Here is a 19,852-nt window from a genome sequence, read left to right as displayed (position 1 = left end):
AGCAAGAGAGAGGAGAGCATAAACGCGGAAGCATAAAAGACTACATTGATAATAATTCGGTATCAACTTTCACGACTCAACAACCTATTTATATTGTTCACAAACTTGACGACCACTCAAGACACTTTCCTAACTAAGATCAAACTCTAAACATAGACACTTTCCTAATATAACTCTCACAACTTAATGTGCATATCTCCTAAATATAGACTCTCATATATTATTTCCTAATACCCTCCCTCAAGATGGAGCATGTAGATCACGAATTCCCATCTTGGACAAAAGAAATTTAACTTCAGTTTTTTTTTTTCAACACTTTTGTGAAAAAAAAATCTTCAGATCGTAGTTTAAGGACGTTTCGGTCCCCTTCGTAGTTTAGGGACATTTCGGTCCTCTTCAGAAGTTTAAGGACATTGCGGTCCTCTTCGTAGTTTAGGGACATTTCGGTCCCAATAGAAGTTTAAGGACATTACGGTCCCCTTCGTAGTTTAAGGACATTACGCCATTTTGATCCATAGCGAACCCCATTCAATCGGTTGATGTTATTTCCTTCTAGTGGGAGTCTTGAAGTGATAAGAAGAAAGGGTATATAGTACACCCAAGTAGTATGTACTCCCAAGGTCAAGTGTCAATCAAATTTAATACCCCTCGGGTGCACAATGCTAAAATGTTCTTCCACTTTGTTGTTTACTGGCCATGAAATGGCAAGGTAGCGGGCACATGAATTGTTAGCTTGCCATCCCGCAGACTCATTAAGCTGTGACTCCTTTGGTGCCTCCAGAAGTAACATGTTTGTCGAAGACGCCATTTTTCTTATGTTTAGCCATTTATTTCCTGGATGATCGGAATTGTTTGCACTTTTTACAAAAACACTAAAACAGTGTTATTAGCCAAGCTATCGAGTCCTAGCTAATATAAATATGGGTATAAAAGGTAGCACTTACGTGCTTATTAGTCAACAAGATTTCTGGTGTCTGTGTTATTTCTTTCCGTATTATATCGTTTATCTTATAATTGAAATATCACAGGTTGTATGTGAAAATCAATTGAAGTAGATAATTTCATCGCAATTGGTGGATATGACTTGATTGATTCTTGGATATTGATCTTTGGAATCGTCCAAGTACTCTCGCAGTATAATTAGGTTCACGGACTAGTCTCTGTAACTAGAGCTGGCAAACGGGCGGGTCGGGTCTGGCTTGTTACGGGTTACACGGGTTCGGGTTATTACGGGTCAAAACCCGCGGGTTGGTATTCTTCACGGGTAGTCATTTCTTCAACCCTCACCCGTGACGGGTTAAACCTGCGGGTTCACGGGTTAACCCGTTTATGGTGAGTCAACTCGCCAGAAACCGATTTGACAGAGTTTCCTCTGATTATGAACCAATCCAATCAACAGATTCAACAGTCACAGTGACAGATTTAGACTGTCACACGCTAAAACTTAATGAAAGGAATCAAACTTTTACAGGGTTAATCGTATTTCTCGTAAAAATTTTACAACTTCTGTTTAGATTGATGCAGAAAGAATAAGCATATAAATTATAAGACCACTGTGTTGTTACATGTTTTTCACGCACAATTTTCTCTAACAATACTGGATCTGCAAGAAAAAGTTCGCACTCGTCAGTAACATTTCTGAATTGTTAACCCAGTGAATAGCAAACTCTTGGTATTGTTACCTCTATCAATTGGTAATTGTCACGCACGTAAGGTTCATAAGGTGCCAAATTAAACAAAAAGTAACCTACCTACTTCTCTAGCACTGTGAACTAGATATCCTGCGTTGATTACACACGCCATATCCCTACATGATCAATGCGAACGTACTAAAACTTTATATATTATCATAGGATGAGTAGTAGCTTTTATAAGATGCCCACGAAGTGTTTTTAAGTTAGGCATGGCAGACCGTGAATGGTCCTGTCAATTCTCATATTGCTTATCGAGCTGTAATAACTGGGTCTTGGCGCATGTAAGAAAAGGATCAATCATATGGTCCCCCACACATCAATTCATCTTGTTTTCTGATAAACTTTTTTTTTTCATTACTTCAATTCAAAACTCCCCATTTTATATGTGATCCTGTTTTGTTATAAAAGGTGCTAGTTTTATTGATATATAAGGTGAAACTATGAAAGGAAAATGAAATGCAAATTGAAATTCAGTACCTCATAGTTTTCATCTTCCTCAATTCTTCCACTTTCTCTTGAATTCGATATCAGCGTAGAAAGATGAGTGCAGCGCAAGATGGAGAAGCAGGGCACGTGCATTACTATCTAGCTCAGTTGCATTTCTCTCTTCATATAGTGAAGAACGACAAGTCAGTAAGTTCTTTATGTGCCATTATTTTCCATCACGACCACTCTATTTAGTCATAGAAACATCCCGCAGCGGCGGAGATTAGTTGTGATCCATTTATCTTCTGCATATGATCCAGAGAAGGTGAAACCAGTTCGCAGGTACATTTATTTTTTTTACTTCTAAATTGGGTAAGACAGAATTTGCAGAAGAGAAAATGCACATAAGACAGGAAATAGCTTCTGTTCATATGGTTTCCAACACTTAACATGACAATGAATGATCCAACAAATTACATAAGCAACATAGTGGTATATCACCGGCAAGTATGTTGGTCAGATCCTTTCTGTTTCGATTTCAAGAATTGGAAATTGTCCAATAAATCGGGTAAGCTACTCAGCTAGCAGCAATGTTTCTGAAAAACATACTAATTAGGCATAAAAAATGATATGAGATAATTGGTCATTCTAGATAGACAAATCTAATGAAATTTTCTACAACTCAATTCATGCCAATTGTTATACATATTTTTTATTTCACTTTCCGATCTATCTATCAATCTATCTACCATGGCGACAAATCCGATAAATCAGTCGAAAAATATAACAATAAGAGCAACAATCAAAGCCTGATCAACAAGTCCAGCAAACATAGTTACTCTTAATTTTCTCCTCCCTGTTGTCAACTTCCCCAGCTTGTAAAATAAACTCGCCTGCATATAAAATAAATCAAAATCAGACATATAAACATCTAAATTCAGAAAGAATAAGCATAATTGCTTAGTACATAGAATTATTTATCGCAGTCACATCAGAAAGACCCATGTAATCCAATTGAGAACATAGAATAAGCATAATTGCTTGGAAGTTGGAACAAATTATGCTGCTGTATATTAAGCCAATTGAGAATCAGGAGAAAGACCCATGTAATCAGATACATAAATGAGATCATAAAATTGATGAGAACGCCAATTTAAACACTACTAACTGTCTAAGAGTCCCAGAAGTAAACATTTCAGTGACAAGATTGATATTCCTCTTTGCTGTATCAAGTTATCAACCCAAGAAGTATAAAATTTCATGATATTTTATGTTTCAATATCTTGAGAAGATGGATTTCACAGTATAATCTCTCAAGATCTTCAGGACTTTGTAAGAAATCATATACCTTGACTTGATTCCAAGCAACTTCAATCCCTTCATACTCATCAAACCCTTTATACCTAAAATCAAACAACAAAACCAAAAATCAACTAAAATCAAAATTTAACAAGCTTCAGTTTTCCAAAATCCCCAAAGTTTCAGACTTTTTAGAAATTTCATGAAAGGGGCCTAGAGATTTTTTCATACACTGTCTTTGAAGCACCTTTCCCAAGGATTTCATTGTACTGCAAAATAAAAAAAAGTTAAATGAAAAAAAGAAAGAAAGAATGTAACAAAAATGAGAAGAGACGGAGGAGAAGTGGGAACTACGGCTGCGGAGTGCGGACGGAGAAGACGAAAGAAATAGAAATCTAGGGTTTTCAGGTTTTTATACCTAGGGCAGGAGAAGAGACACGCGGCATAAATAGAAGAGCGGGTTAACGGGTTAACCCGCGGTTTCACGGTCCGGGCCTGGTTAACCCGTTTCTCGACGGGTCACCATTTCTCCAACCCGAACCCGGCTTGTTTAGAAACCAGCCAGTCCGGGTTCGGGTTTTCACGGGCCGGGCACGGATTAACCCGCGGGTTTCGACTTGTTTGCCAGCTCTATCTGTAACATTCTGGTTGTGAGAGAAAGAGATATAAGCTCTTCATATCTTTCCTGATTGAGATTCATTAAGTTGAACTCTCGTAATTATATTTGAGTTTATTCCATACAGGTTTCCTAAGAAAAAGTTGGTGTATTTGGTACCCCCACGTTTTCAATGTCGACAACTATAACTTTCTTACCAAAATCACGCAAACCTAAAGTGTACGTGATATTAAAAATTGGGTTTTCTTAATAGAATCGGTTATACCTTATAAAGATAGATAAAAAGGGATCGATTCTACCTTATAAGAATAGATAGATAGGGATCGGTTCTACCTTGATTCTCAAAATAAGTTAAGATAGGTTCTACCTTAATTTTCCCCTTAGGTACGAACTGGTCATCCAACGGATCTTCATATAAAATCGGACTAAAACACCTATTGATTTTTTTTTGATTATGAAACAAGTTTCGTATATGTACTTACTTTAGACATATGAAATGAAACACAATTTCCTAGGATGAAATCACACATATATCTAATATACAATCAAGTAACGAGTTACATAGATTATGTCGCTGTCGCATTTACGAAGTTCAAAAGATAAACGTTATACTTCGTAATTAAATATTCTTCATTGACACTTTGATCATAATAATATGACCAAGTCTAATACTAGAGTATTAAATATACCCTCGCATATTATGTTTTTTTATCTTAAACGAGTTGAAAGTAATGATAAGAATGGAAACAAGTCAAGTCAGTATCACTAACCTCAAGTGAAAGGATGATGTCTTTATTGTATTCGATACGTCTTCACGTTCTTCAAGTGTTCAGGGTAATACTTGTATGTCTCAACATTCCTAGACTTTCTAGTCTAACCTAAACGAAGTTTACTTTAATACATTTAATCAAGCGACTCTGATTGAGTTTTGATACTAAGATACGACAACCAAACTTGATATACCAACGCTTGGTGGGTTCAACTGAGCAATGCTCTAACAATCTCCCCCTTTGCTGATTTTAGCGACAAAAATCTAATACATTTGGAGATAAACGAATTATAAAATAGCTTATTCTCATACACTTGATTCCAAGTTTTAACGACACAATTTCCTGCACACATTCAAAAAATAAATACCGTTGTTGACATTTGAATAAAAAAAGCTTTACTCCCCATAAAGGAAATCTAGGTAAATTTTTCAATCCGAACATCTTTATTATTCCCCTTTTGTAGTATGAAATACTACACAACATGATGATATGTTCATCCCCCTTAGTTTATGCTGTATTCTTTCATTAGATATAACGTTTTAAGCACATATATCATTTCCTAGTGATCATAAATCACTTGTTTTACTCCATATATTTCTTCCCCTTTTTGTCACGAAAATGACAAATAAATGAATAAACATAAGAGCAAACCGAAAGGATCTTACAAATCCATAAAAACTTGTACAACCTATAAAAGTTAAGCACAAAAATGTTACATACCATTTTAGATAACCAATACTAAAACCGAAACTATCTAAGTAATCTTGTTTTAGTATGCCATTAAGGAAACAATTTCCCGAAGCAATTTTCCCTTAGTCCGATTAGGAAAATGAGAAAACTTAGTTATAAAACCGAATCAATTATGTATGTATAATCACTTTATTCGATAAGACTCAAAAGAGATCAAAATTAAGTCAACTTCTCTTATAAGCTTCTAATTATTCTTAAAACAATTTTACCTTCTTTTGGACAAGACAAAAACTAGGTTAGTCAACTAGTTTTTCTCATCAAGGAATCGATTAGACTTGAATAATCGAATCCTAAATTTGACAAGCTTAAACTAAGATCAGGATTAACTTAGTTATGCTTATCAGGAATCAAAAGGACTAAAATAAATGATTCCTTTTTCGTTAAGCAAAAACAAAAATCAGAATTGACAAAGTTTTTCTTAACCGGAAACAATTGAAACACAACAATCCATAAAAAATAATGGAAATATAACAAATGTATCATATTTCATTAAGCAAAAGCAAAGAATATGCAATTAAATCAGCTTTTCTTAACAGGAAGATGATTAACTAACACAAAAATCGTACCTTACGTTTCGACATGACAAACTAAGATCAGAATTAACTTAGTTTTCATATCAGGAAAGATTATGAGCATAATTCTTCCCTCGATTTCCACAATCACTCTCCCCACAAAGATATATCTTAAGAACCGGTTCAATAAGAACTCTCCCCATGTTAGTTGTTATTCCCCTGTAAAAACAAAAAAATAACAAGCAAAACAACCTTTACCAGAGAAAGGTTGAACTGATTTTATCTATTACGTGCCAATAGTAAATGCCTAAAACCGAAACTCATATGTTATGCTAAATACATGACTTATGATCGGCTATACTCAAGAGTCACTAACCATAAGAAACCGAGCCAATATATAGGATTGAAACACTACGTTTTATCCCATAAAATCAATTGCAGACACCATAAATATTCAGGAGAAAATAAAGTATTGAAATCACCTCAATATTGTAGGAATTTAAATTACGAAATCAACCCAAAAAGAAAAAGGTCATTCCGAGTTCGGACGAAGAAGTAATGGGAAAAACAATTTTACACTCCTTCGTATGGACTAAGCAGGGACTGTTTCTACCATAATGAATCCTAACATAGGCTAGGGTCGGTTCCAACATGAATCCACACTTAAAACTGTTTTAGCCATAACTTTTGCATACGAGGTCCGTATTAATTGATTTTTGGTTCGTTTTAACCGTCTAAACAAGAGCTATACATATATATGACCTATAGATATAAACACCATAAACTCAAAATTACCTTTTCTATCAAATGATCAATTATGGATAGATAAGTTATGAGTAAAGAAGAGAAAAATCTTCCTGAAGATGTTAATTAGTCATATAATAACCAAGAGATCATGTGATCAGTTTCATGTGCCTCCTCAGCTTTCATAAGATTGAGCACAAAGGAGTGTTGAGTTGAGTCTTTTCTTCTTTGTCACAAGTGACTAAGACAGAATCATCATGATAGACGCATTTGTATGTCTATTTTTATCTCAATTTTTTATGTTGTTAGTACCTATTTTTGCATTTATTTTGTATTTTATTTCTTTGTAGGTGTTTTGGAGAAATGAACTTTTGTGGAAAAATTGGCTCGAAAAGTGATGTTTGCCCCCCGGGAGAAAGTACTGGAGGCACCCCAGAAATACGTTAAAGGCACCCCGGAATATTGTCATCGGCACCCAAGAAGAGTCACTAAGAGCACCCAAAAATTGATAACGACACCCCCGAAATTACTAAGGGCACCCCAATATACTATTTGCACCCAGATGATAAAGGCACAAAGGAGCTGGATTGGGGCATCCTTTCTTCTTCCACTTTTAAAGAAAAATTTTGGTGGGAAAATGCTTTATTCACCTGTGTGAATTTCAGACGATAATTTAAAAGAGTTTTAGTAGGATTTATTTGTTGGAATGGACTGGAATTGGCCTGCTAATATTAAACATGCTTGGCACATGAATTTGTTGACGTAAAACAAGATATAATCTTCCATTCTCGATAAATCAGGGAACATGATATTCTCTGACATTTTGGATATGAAATAGTTAATGTTTTGGATATTTTCAAGGGTTTGAGGGTAGGATTATATTGATACCTAATTTAGCAGGGGAGATGACGTGTTTTTAAGACTAAAAAAAGGAAGAAGATCTCGTTATATTTGGTGTTTGTGCTAAAACAAGGAAGATTAAGTTATACAAGGAAACAAGGATAAAATCTCGACCATGTTTTGATGCAATACAGAGTTAATCAGAAGGCAGAAGACGCGTACACAGAGTTTGGAAAAAATAAAATTCCCATTGATTGTGGGAAAAGAAAAGAAGAAAATAATTCGAGTATTTCTTGAGATACACGCACCTATTGGATATATATATAAGTAGGAAATACCATATGGTCCTAGGAATAATATATTAGAGAGAGTCTAGTCCAGTTGACTCAGTCATGTGTCTGTTTGGTCCTATTTGGGAAAACATATTATAGTTTGGTCCTAAAAATTATGGTTTGGTCCTAAGGTGATGTCATGGATGATGTAATTTTCATTGTGTGGTGGCAGAAATACCCTTATATTATTGTTTGGTCCTAGAAAATAATTCTTTGGTCCTAGGGTGACCACATATATACCAAAATTACTAGAAAATATCTCATTCTCAGGTTTACTTTCTCTCTCATCTTCTTTTGTTTTTCGGATCTACTTTTCTCTCTTTTTTTTTTCTTTTTCTGGATGATTTGATCAGATTTGATGTTGAAGACGATGACGAAGCCGATCTACTTGATGAAGACGACGACGATCTCATGTTGTTGCTGCTTCTTGTGTTGAAGATGAAGATGAACTCTGTTTTTTAGAGTTTTTTCTGTTGTCGTTTTGATAAAGAAGAAGATGAAGACGATGATGTTATTGTTTCTGTTGAAGCCGACGATGAAGATAATGAAATCGATGAAGATGATATTGAAAACGTCGATGAATATGATGTTGTTGAAATCGATGAAGAAGATGAAGATTTGGGTGTTTTTCGTCATTTTTTGTTGCTGCTGTTGTTGAAGATGAATGACGACGATGAATTTTGATGAAGTTCTTTGCTGTTGCTGTTGTTGTTGAAGATGAAGATGATGATGCTGATGTTTTTACATGGAGTTCATTCCAGAAATGAAGTCTGGTTTGTATGGGTTTTTATATGGACTTCATTTCTGGAATGAAGTCTGTTTTTTTAGGTTTTTATATGGACTTCATTCCTGGAATGAACTCTAGTTTGTATAGGTTTTTATACGGACTTCATTTCTGGAATGAAGTCCGTTTTTTAGGTTTTTATATGGACTTCATTTCTGGAAAACTCTGGTTTGTATAGGTTTTTATATGGACTTCATTTCTGGAATGAAGTCTGTTTTTTTAGGTTTTTATATGGAGTTCATTTCTGGAATAAACTCTGTTTTATTAGGTTTTTGTATGGAGTTCATTTCTGGAATGAACTCTGTTTTTTTTAGGTTTTTATATGGAGTTCATTTCTGGAATGAACTCTGTTTTTTTAGGTTTTATATGGAGTTCATTTTCTTGAATGAACTCTGTTTTTTTAGGTTTTATGTGGAGTTCATTTTCTGGAATGAACTCTGTTTTTTTAGGTGATTTCTGAAAAAATAAGTAGAAATTAACAGGAGTTCGTTTTGAAGAATGAACTGCTACAAAAAAAAATTAACACAGAAGGGTATTTTTTTCCATTTAAATATTTTTAAATAATTATGGACCAAAAAGTAAAGGCGTTTGACCAAAGGACTAAACAGACATGGGCCCACCTAAAAAAGGACCAAACGATATTTTGGGGAGAATATCGAGAGTTGGGGGGAACTGTAGAGAAGCAGATAGCCAACACAGTCGAGTTTCATGAATCTCTTCTGTTGTTGCATCATCAAGAACACGAAAAACATCAGACTAGATGTAATACCTGCTTCAGCACAAATAGAACTCCTAGCACAACACCGATTGTCTTTAGGAATTCTTCTCGTAAATCTTCTAGCAGAACCCAAGGCTCACTTTAGAAAATACAACAACACGATTGATACGATTTGATATTTTGTTTGCACAAAACACTGGTTTGATTTCCCTTTAGATGTAAATCAAGGTTTTGGAAATCTTGTGTTTATTTTGATAAAAACAATTACTAGGTAAAAGTAATATCAAAACAAACTTGTAGATTAGGGATTATTATACTCTTTAATAAAGGAAGAGAAACCTAATTATTCCACAACAATAACAACTAGAAAAAATCTAGAGATATCTTGTTTAAAAACTTCTTAAGGATTTTTACGAGATACCTTAATCAAATTTTTCTTTCTAGCTTCCAATTTCGACTAACAAGTGTTGGTATATGATCGGAAACTGAAATTTATCAAAACCTAGGGATTATAATCAACAACTCTTGAATGGTTTTATATCAGAAGAGAAAACCTTAGTATAGACAAGAGGTGAAAAACCTAGATTACAAGTTGTATAATCAATCACAAAGATTAATCCAACTCGGTTTTGTGATCCCCAATACAAATACTTTTATCTCACTCTTGTTCACGAAGAACAGAAGACATGGAAAACAACCTTATGAAGCTTACACCAATTTTTCAAAGGGGATGAAAACGTGTAGTACTCATGAACCCTTTATTTATAGTGAACAATAACTTGGAAGTTACGCAAAGCTATTTTCCTTTTTCAAGACTCTCCTAATTTTGGGAGTCTTTCCTAAGTTACAACTCTTGCAAAAATAATTAATTAATTAGCAAACATTGTATTTATGTGAATAAATCACATTCTAACTTTGGAAGGAATCACAAATACTTTAATATTGTAATCAAATATTTTTGGATTAATAGCCATCTTGCCTAGATAAGGAAACATCACCAATTTGACTAAAAAAGACTTCTAGTCACGTAATTGGGCCCAAGTCCGTGAACCGTTACAAACAGTCCATGGATTGTTTCCTACTAACGAACTGTAACAGTTACAACAACACTTGTAACTGTTACTTTAATAAATCACTCATAACTTCATCGTTATAACTCGGAATTGAGTGATTCTTGGCTCGCTGAATTCGTAATCTCATTCACTATAACATGAGAATCTTTCCAGGGACAAAGGTTATTGTTACCAAGGTCATGAATCAAATAACCTCAAGTATATATATATATAAATGTACATTTACCGTCATATGAATTGTTCCATAGAATGAGCATTTATCTCGATAGATTAGAAAGGTAGAACTGAACAAGAATCCAAATGAAATAAGTCACATACCTTTGTTGATGAAGTACTTGTTGATGTCTTCTTGTAGTCTTCAATCTTCATCCTTTAAGGATAGTTCGATTCTTCTTAGACCTAATCTAGTCCGAAACTATCTTTAGCATTGTTAGAGCATAGCTCGGTTGAACCCACCAAACGTTGGTATGTCAAGTTTGGTTGTCATATTTTAGTGAATCAAAACTCATGTTAAGAGTCGCTTGATTATGTACTAGAGTCAACTTCGTATAGGTTAGCTTGAAAATATTAGGATATGAGACATTACAAGTATTGCGAAGTCTTGAAGATGTGAAGAAGCAAGGAGCTACAACGACAACAATCATCCTTCCACTTGAGGTTAGTGACATTTGACTTGAACTGTTTCATTCCCTAACGTATCTTTCAAGTCGTGCATATTGAAAACAAAACTGCGAAGCATATTTGTACTCTAGATAGACATAGTATTAAGGGATACAATACGAGGTTTATTCCTTATCCATTAAGCTTTGTAGATAAGAAATCGCCATAATCATATGAACGCTATTGTGATTATGTATGGGTATGAGGTGAGGATTTCATCCTGGGGAACAATGTTTTACATGTGTTCTGAGGAAGTAAGTTCATAAACTTGTTTGTGAACCGAAAAGGAAATTGCCAGGTGTTATTGGTTTTGTTATTCATTGCATATCTTATGAACAACCAATATGTGTGATTGAGTATAACCGCTCACAACTTGTTTGTGTCCTTTGTAGAATTATTCACAAAGGCCTGACTTATGTATTGGTATGACTTTTATTAGTGAAACCGATCTTAAGTAATCATCTGAGATGGTATGATCGGGTTTTTGTTTTTTCTGACCAAATTTGGGAAAGGGGAACCGATCCTAGTAAGAGGTGCAATACATCACAAAGGGGAACCGATCCTTGTATGGGGTGCAGCAAGGTTTATAGCAGAAAGGGGAACTGATCCTATGAACATGTGCATCACGTTTTTAGGCAAAGGGAAACCGATCCTATGGACATGTGCAACACATATAAGTTAGATACCATATATATATGGGGAACCGATCCTAGTACCTAGTCAACCGAATTTTGGAAATCTAGTGTGACTATGCACAATACTCACATGGAGGTAAAACCAATACTTGTTTTGGTAGAACCGTTAAACCCATGATTGTGATTGAATGTTTGTTTGATCAATCACATAGTTCTTGAAAGTCAGATGAACCAATTCTAAAATTGTTTGGAAGTGTGGCAAATCGGTTTCAAGGTTGTAAGTATGAAAGAGAACTTACAAAGTAAGGATGTCGACATACTTTGAACACGTGTTGTGAATGTTTATTTTTTTTAATTTTTCAAAGTTATTCCTTAATAGCTAAAGGAAGAAAATCCCAGGATCGAAACATAAGTAAGTTAAAAATATTTTAATTAAGGTTATTAATCTCATTTTGTAGGGAATTAAAAGAATTAGTAATGTGCATTTACTAATTAGATTTTCCGAGAGATTTCGATCATTATTTTTGGACAGAGCATTTCTAGAAATTATGGAAACCGAATTTGTGCTTTAATGAATATCTTGAGAATATTTTCGGTTTTGGAAATTCCTTGGTGTCCAAACTTCCTTGTCTATAAATACTTGAAGTTTGCCTTTCTAGCAAACTAATCCTTCGTAACAACAACTTCCTCTTTTGTTGTTGTTACTGGTGTAGCCACCTATTCGGAGAGAAGACTAACCTAATTAGGCGAAATCTCTTACGGCCGCTCAGTTTAAAGTCTTCTTTGGGATTGAGAATCTCTAGCGTGTACCGTTTTTGATAGGTTATTTGATCAGCAAGATAAAGTAAATCACAAATGGGGATTTGTTTTAAGATTAATAAAAAGATAATAATAAAAGAAATACGATCAAGGAATCCTTCATCGTTACCAAGGGATAACTGGATTAAAATACTTGTCTATCTTCCGTTAGAACCATTCATCACCAACCGTAGAATAGAAGGTACGCTTTGTTATCCCCAAAACTCCTTGTATCACTGGATAACAGGTACGCTTAGTCACCAGATTCTATTCAACTAGGTTGCCTTGAGGTACGCTTACAAGGTGTAACTCGATCGAACGCTATAGGGTTTGTGAATTTAGGTTTGATTCCAGCAGTTAAACTCAGTACGCTCGGTTCACTTACTGGTGTTGTTTCCACACACGATTGAAAATAGACTGTCCTGCATGTTTTAATAATTTTGACCTAATTTACTCAATTTCTCATATTGGGTCGAAACTCTTTTCAAACAATTTGGAGTTTGCTCAAACGACCATCAGCTGGTCTCACGACCACCAAGAGCTGGTCCCATGACCCCTTGGTCGGTCCCTCATCTCTCCATAATCAGGTTTTACTACCTAACGCTCACACGAGCATTATTTCAATAAATGATTAAACCAACATTTAATCATCCTTTCACCAACTGGTCTTCAGGAAACTTTGGTATTTTGCTCATTTGAGTATAACATGGTAGACTTATCATCCCATGTATCTGTTCCCTCCTTCACTCTATGGTTGATTTTCAATAAATCATCAATTGATCAAAAATTAGGGTTTCGAATCCAGAGCTCTGCAAAACATAATTCTGAGCAGATTCAAACACCAATAATTTTATCCCGTGATCAACACTTTTATTATTATGCTCGGCCTAGATGTCAGTATCTTAAATTAATATTTTATTTGGTCCTGCCACCAACAATTCATCAGATGTGCAACATTTTCTCAGACGAGTAATATTTGCTCAGACTAAGGAATATTGGTTCAACTATCAATATTCAACATCTCAGCAACATTTTCTCACGTTAAGTTATCAACATTATTCGACAATATGCTTTTGGCTCAACAGATATGTTCAATTCATGAGTCTCAGAACATTTGCAAATCATGTTCGACTCAACAACACAAGGACTCATTGCCCCATTAAGTCAGTAACTGACTCCACAATAACGAGATGTCAATCGCGTCACATGGGGGATATTAACTAGGGTTTTGGTCTGGCGGTCTATGGCACGTGTGTTCATACACAAGATGAGAATGTGAGCAAGTCGTGCAATCAGTTGGAGGAGTTACCAAAGTAGTGGGTGGAAAATTAACCAAGTTTCTGCACGATGAGCAACTGGTTTTGACACGATTTCCCACTTCCCCACTCTTTGACTCCAGCAACTGTCACACTTCATGGGATCAAGGTATTTACAATTCTGGAAATATAAATAAGTGTCTGAATCATGATTGAAAGGATAAGAACAATCTCTCGTCAAGCAGACAAACAAGAGATTAAAAACTTAGCATTCAATCAATCAGAGCTTATCTTATTTTCTTCACGCAGAATACACAACACACCTATAATCTTTGATCACCATTGATCTCACACATTTCTCAGCTTCCCTCCTACAAATCGACCCATCCTCTCTTGTGACCGAATTGATTCTGGAACGACCATTGTCTTGGATTAGGCCGGAGTCCTACAGATTTATCTCTCGAACTTAAAGCACTCCCTTCTTGCATTGTATCTGTGTGAGGTTGAGCATTTGCTCGGTTCAAGGAGTCTCCTCCACACGGTCATCTCCTTAATCCCGTAAAAACCAGCAAACCGTTTTCCCCCATCAATAGATTGGCGACCACAATGGGAGATTAATCTCTCGGTTGCAATCTCAATTCACAAAGATGGATGGTCTGGGTTAGTTATAGGTTCCAACACAAATGACGCAAGCACTAGCAACGATAACAATGAGGATATCCCGGAAACCATTCCCGCCTCTAACACTGACGGTGGTGATGTTATTCCTTCTCGCGCCAACATGGAAGATCATCCCCTATTCGGCCGACACCCTGAGGAAGTTAGGGGAAATCCACCTACCATGGCCGATCTTATCAAGGTGCAAGAGACTCTTACAAAGAATCAAACTGACATGTCTGCAACACAGAAGGAGCTATTCAATTATCTCAAGACTCTCACTGACAAGATTTCAGAAAAAACTCAGGAGAAAGAAAAGGGCAAAGAAACATCTTCAATTGTCGATCCAGAGGTTGTTCCAGTCCATGTAATTAACGATGATGAAGCCCAAAAAGCTACGTAGAAATTGACATCAAAAGAACCTGCCGGTTTCATCACTCGTAAAAAGCTGGAACGCTTTATGGAGGACCGTGGGATAAGCACCACGCCAAATGTCCATCGTCACCAACCTCCATACACTGCTTCTACGCAAAGGATCCCTATTCCGAAAGGTTATACCTTTTCGACCTTCACTTTGTATGATGGAACAGGAAATGCTCGAGAGCATTCCCGGAGCATTGAATGAACACGAACATAACCATGTTGTTCGCCTCAAGGAATTTTAAAAGTCTTTGAAAGGTAGGACATACACCTGGTACAACAACATCGCACCAGGAACTATCAACAATCGGGGAAAATGATTAACGCCTTTTACAGAAATTACTTCTTTGTGTCAGAACAAATTACTCTCTCTGATCTTGGAAGAATGTTTCAGAGAAGCAATGAGAATCCCAATGACTACGTGAAAAGATTCATGGCTCAAGCCTTGGACTGTCATGATCCAAACGTCACGGAGCAACAACTTGTAGACTTGTGTATCAACAGAATGATCCCGGTCTACAAAGCCTTGCTGTAAAACCTTCAGTCCACACTTTCTCAGAGCTTCATGAAGCAGCCAAACGATCGGCGACTACTGCACCTGCTTTACTGGAAAGAGCAAAGTCTGCAAGGTCGAGGAGCCTCGAAGCAGCCGACGCCTCGTCAACAATAGTACAATCTCTAGCCTTAAATAAACGTTTTTGCTGAAAGGAATGAAAGGAAAGATGAGACACATCATCAGAGCAATTCTCCAACATCCTATTTTCAAATGCAGAAACGTCGGTATCAACAAACGGGAATGATCAGACAGACTCAAACCTCCCTCTTCATAATGAAGAAGTGATCGAGTTACCGGAAGTATGGGTTCAAGATGATACAATCAAAATGTTGTTCATCAAAGAGAGCCAACTGAAGCAAAAATGGAGAATCCCAGGTACTGCCACCTTCACAGGTTCGTCAATCATCCCACAAGTGATTGCAGAACTTTGAAGCGCATATTCAAAGAAAAGATCGAACCAGGAGATCTTAAATTGGGTACTGAGGGAGTACCAGAGACCCTCTCCCAGTCAGAACCTTCACTTTCTATGAACCACCCGTAAAAGAAGCAGTTTAATCCTTAATCGAGCATGTCTGTGAATTGCTGTACTTATCAAAGGCTCAAAGGAAAGACATGTTTGCTTCATTGAACAACATCGTGTCAGGTAAACGTTTATCGATTCAAGAGACACTCCCTGAGCCTTTATCAACAGACAAATAAATGTACAACTGGGGACTTCTCACCACAGTCCATCTCAAAGGAAACGAGTTCAAGCGAGCGTTGATTGATGTTGGTACTGCTGCCAATGTTATCCCTCTGAAAACTCTCAGAGCTGCTGGTATTACACGACAAGAATCCATTCACGCTCCATCATCAATCATGGATCATGCAGGGACACCCATAAATACTTATGGCTACATCACTCTCAAAGTGAACATAAGTTCAACCTGGACAAAAACCGATTTCACATAATCAGGAAGATCCAGGATATGACATGTTCTTCAGAAAAGCATAGATCCACGCTAAAAAGATGGGTACTGACAAAGGCATTTGGTTGTACATAATTGTTTGAGGGTGAAAACTGATTCTACTGGTTTGGTAAATTTGGGTGTGTGTGGATGAGAAACGAATCTAAACCCTAAACAAATGCACTGCACAAGAATGCTTTTAGGTTCTGTACAATTCTGGCACGCCTCGAGAAACCCGTAGTTGGTTCGATCACTTCGATGAAACTGCGCACGTTAATCTTCGGAGAAAGGGGGTAACTCTCCTGAGTTAATCTTCCTTTGGAGAATATGCTTCAGGCCGTTGCATTCACTGGTAAAGCGATGAATGAATCTTCGGCAGTGGCAGTACCTCGGGTCCGTCATCTCTTGATCATTTGGATGTTCATTGTTTCGCTGAAACATTCTTGAGTGATTCGCCCAAACTGCGGATTCTTTCTCGACATGATGACGCGGGAATCATTATCTTCTTGAGGCTGTTCTCTTGAGGTGTCGGCTCGAGTAGACCTGAAGATGTCCAGGGCTCTCTCTTATCCGGGTTGACATAATAGGCGAACCCTTTATGATGATTTGAAGATGTGTCAAGCCTCCTTTGTTATTGTATATGTATGAATTCCCGAAATTATACCATATTCTGAATCTACACGTTTTGTTGATGAAGTGATAGCGGATATTCCTGATATTAAATTGGTAGCAGCGGTGGAATAGAGATAGACCCTTTTTTTTGTAATCTCTGCAGGTGTCTTCCCAGGACTCCACTAGTGTTGAATTCGTTATCGAATATCTCCATACTGAAACAACGGCTACGCGAATCTTCACTTCGTCTTTCTGGATGTGGGTCCTTTCAGGCATTTCTGGCTTGCTCCATACAACACTTGTGGTGTTGCAGAAAAGGGGATTCCTCCATCCGGATCTCGAGAGAAGCCGTTGCGTTCTTCTAAGTAGTAGTCGCGTCTTGTGTCTCCATGCGGCTTTCTGGTCCTTTCATCTGGGAAATTTACTGGTGCATAGCTATCCAAGGTATTTCCAGTAGCATTGCTTGAAAAAACATTTTCGTGAAGCTTCTTAGTGAGTGGAACACCGGAATTAAAATTGGTTGTTGAACCTAAATTGAATCTAATGATTGAACTGAATCTAAGATCTATTCTGAAATTGAGAAAACTGGAATAAATCTTGAGAAACTGATTTTACAACCAAGAGATCAATCTCCTACTATGGTCGCCAATTGTTTGAGGGTGAAAACTGATTCTACTGGTTTGGTAAATTTGTGTGTGTGTGGATGAGAAACGAATCTAAACCCTAAACAAATGCACTGCACGGGAATGCTTTTAGGTTCGAGAGATCAATCTGTACAACTCTAGCATAAACCAAGAAATGGCCGTTCCAGACTTGCTTCGATCACAAAGTGAAGGAGATGGGGTTGATCTTAGGGAGGGAAGCGAAGAAGGTGTTGAGATTGTGAAGGTGTTGGTTGTTTATGACTTGTATCAGAATGTTGAACTGGACTGCATGATGTAAGCTATCAGTTCTGGGTGTTTTCTGGATAATGTGACAACACTTGTGTTGTTCGTGTTCTTTGGAAATAGGTTGGAGAACCTATTTATACAAGTTATTTGAGTGCAATACTCATCTCGTAGAAGTGGAGGAAGTTGAGTGATGGAGTAGTGGGGTCGTGTAGGTGATTGTCACACAATCACGCCTTTTCCCACTTCCCTCATCATCGTTAACCGTCAATGCTTCCTGAAACGTTCTCGTAATGGGCGTGTTGCACGCCTCACGCTGTAAACCTCCAGACCAATACCCCAGTAAGTATCCCCCATTTTGTGACATGTTTGATGTCTCGAATGAGTGGGTCAAGTCGTGGGACCCTCCGCAAGAAATAACATACGATGCTATCAAGTTAAATAACTAAGTTATTTATGGAATTGATATTCATGAAACATCATGTATGCTCGATGCATGTAATGCATCGCTTTTAAGAAAGCAGCTCAAAACAATCGATATGTATGAATCATCCTTGTTTTAAAGCTTGATTGAACAAGTCGCGGATTAAGCATCTTAACATGGAAGCATGGACAACCATCTTCGAGTGATCGTTTTGAGGCCGCATGAGCGGGACACCATCTGGTCGATCACTCCCTGTGGCAGAGTGGCAGACGGTAATCATTGAGATGCTTCATTGATCGCCTAACTTTTAATCCAAGCCGTCCGACCAAGCTGGCAAAGTTGGACGGACGAGATGATTTATGACACATATCTGCTTCCGTTGATGGATTTTAAGGTTTTTTAGAGGTGCACAACATCCCCTCTTTGGCTTGATCGAATGCAAGCATGGGAGCAATTTTGGAGGGACCGGCCAGGCATGCCTGGAGACGGCCCGTCGGCATGCATGTCTACACCTCTCTGTCCCACAAAGATTCGATTTAGGCCACTCAATTTGACCGGAAAAGATGACTGGTCGTGATTGATTTGCGACAGAAGTATATTGCCGCAAAGGTTTAAAATCCATGTGGCATGCCACCTTTGGGCGTGCGTTTCGAGGCGCCGGGCTCTAGTCTGCATAGTTCGGTCGATCACACTCAAAGGTGGGCCCACGGTGATCACGTTGACATCCATGGGACCTCTTGAGTCTATATTTACACCCTCCGTTTAGGCTGGTGAAGATGGATGGTCATGATCGAACTACGGCAGATGTGCATTGCCGCAAACCCTAATTAGGGTTTTGAATCAGTCACGCACACGTGACCTTGGCCAAGCAGTTTGGCACGCCGTGATCCTCCTCTTGAGAGATCGATAACGTGGGGCCCATGTTGGGATGACGGTGAACGCACGTGCACCTTCCTGATGGTCCGAAATGCAATCTAAGCCATCCAAACAGGCTGGCTAAGTTGGATGGTCATGATCGATATAAGACACTAGTGGATTTCTGCGACCCTTATAAGCATCACGCCTGTCATGATTCGAGCAAACATTTCATTGCTCCATGGATTTGCCGTGAGAAACCGATTGGGTAAAGTAAAAGTGGGCCTGCCAACGTGTGCGTTAGCGCTTCCCTGATCATTCATGGGATGATCTAATCCGTCTAACCAGGCTGGCGAAGTTGGACGGTTATGATGGTTTTAAGACTGTATTGAACAGTCTATGCTCGTTCGATATTCTCCAAAATCTCATTGAACACCCCTCTTTAGGTTTGCGTTTGACGGCACTAAGGAAGTATGTGTGGTGTTCGACCGGTTGGGGCATTAGTGGGCCCGCCGGTGGCCACATCACTGTGATCTCCTATTCCTGTCAGGTTTTGGGTAGGCTAGTTAAATCGTGCGGCCAAGTTG

The 19,852-nt window shown here is 37.6% G+C and overlaps 1 protein-coding gene and 1 long non-coding RNA gene across 2 annotated transcripts; both read right to left on the bottom strand.

Annotated features, from left to right (window-relative positions):
- Positions 1-1,448: 1,448 nt before the first annotated feature.
- On the bottom strand, positions 1,449-2,403 carry LOC113330557. Its single transcript, XR_003350313.1, has 2 exons — positions 2,172-2,403; positions 1,449-1,603 (listed from the first exon to the last, which is right to left on the bottom strand). It is a non-coding gene; the product is annotated as an uncharacterized LOC113330557 (long non-coding RNA).
- Positions 2,404-2,694: 291 nt separating this feature from the next.
- On the bottom strand, positions 2,695-4,732 carry LOC113330691 (probable serine/threonine-protein kinase WNK9). Its single transcript, XM_026577522.1, has 5 exons — positions 4,725-4,732; positions 3,774-3,837; positions 3,651-3,688; positions 3,469-3,523; positions 2,695-3,013 (listed from the first exon to the last, which is right to left on the bottom strand). The coding sequence occupies exons 1-5, from the start codon at positions 4,730-4,732 to the stop codon at positions 2,891-2,893; spliced, it is 288 nt and encodes a 95-aa protein (XP_026433307.1). The 3' UTR covers positions 2,695-2,890.
- Between the last annotated feature and the right edge of the window lie 15,120 nt (positions 4,733-19,852).

The sequence above is a fragment of the Papaver somniferum genome, unplaced genomic scaffold (assembly GCF_003573695.1).
Source record: "Papaver somniferum cultivar HN1 unplaced genomic scaffold, ASM357369v1 unplaced-scaffold_118, whole genome shotgun sequence".
Classification (NCBI taxonomy): domain Eukaryota; kingdom Viridiplantae; phylum Streptophyta; class Magnoliopsida; order Ranunculales; family Papaveraceae; genus Papaver; species Papaver somniferum.
Note: the sequence above shows the minus strand (reverse complement) of the source record. Positions and strands in the feature narration are given on the sequence as shown.

Excerpts from the sequence above, each read along its gene's own strand:
- LOC113330691 (XM_026577522.1), bottom strand. Across the intron at positions 3,689-3,773 it reads TCCGTCCGCACTCCGCAGCC|TACAATGAAATCCTTGGGAA; the intron begins GTAGTTCCCACT and ends TTTATTTTGCAG. Across the intron at positions 3,014-3,468 it reads TTGCTTGGAATCAAGTCAAG|GCGAGTTTATTTTACAAGCT; the intron begins GTATATGATTTC and ends TTTTATATGCAG.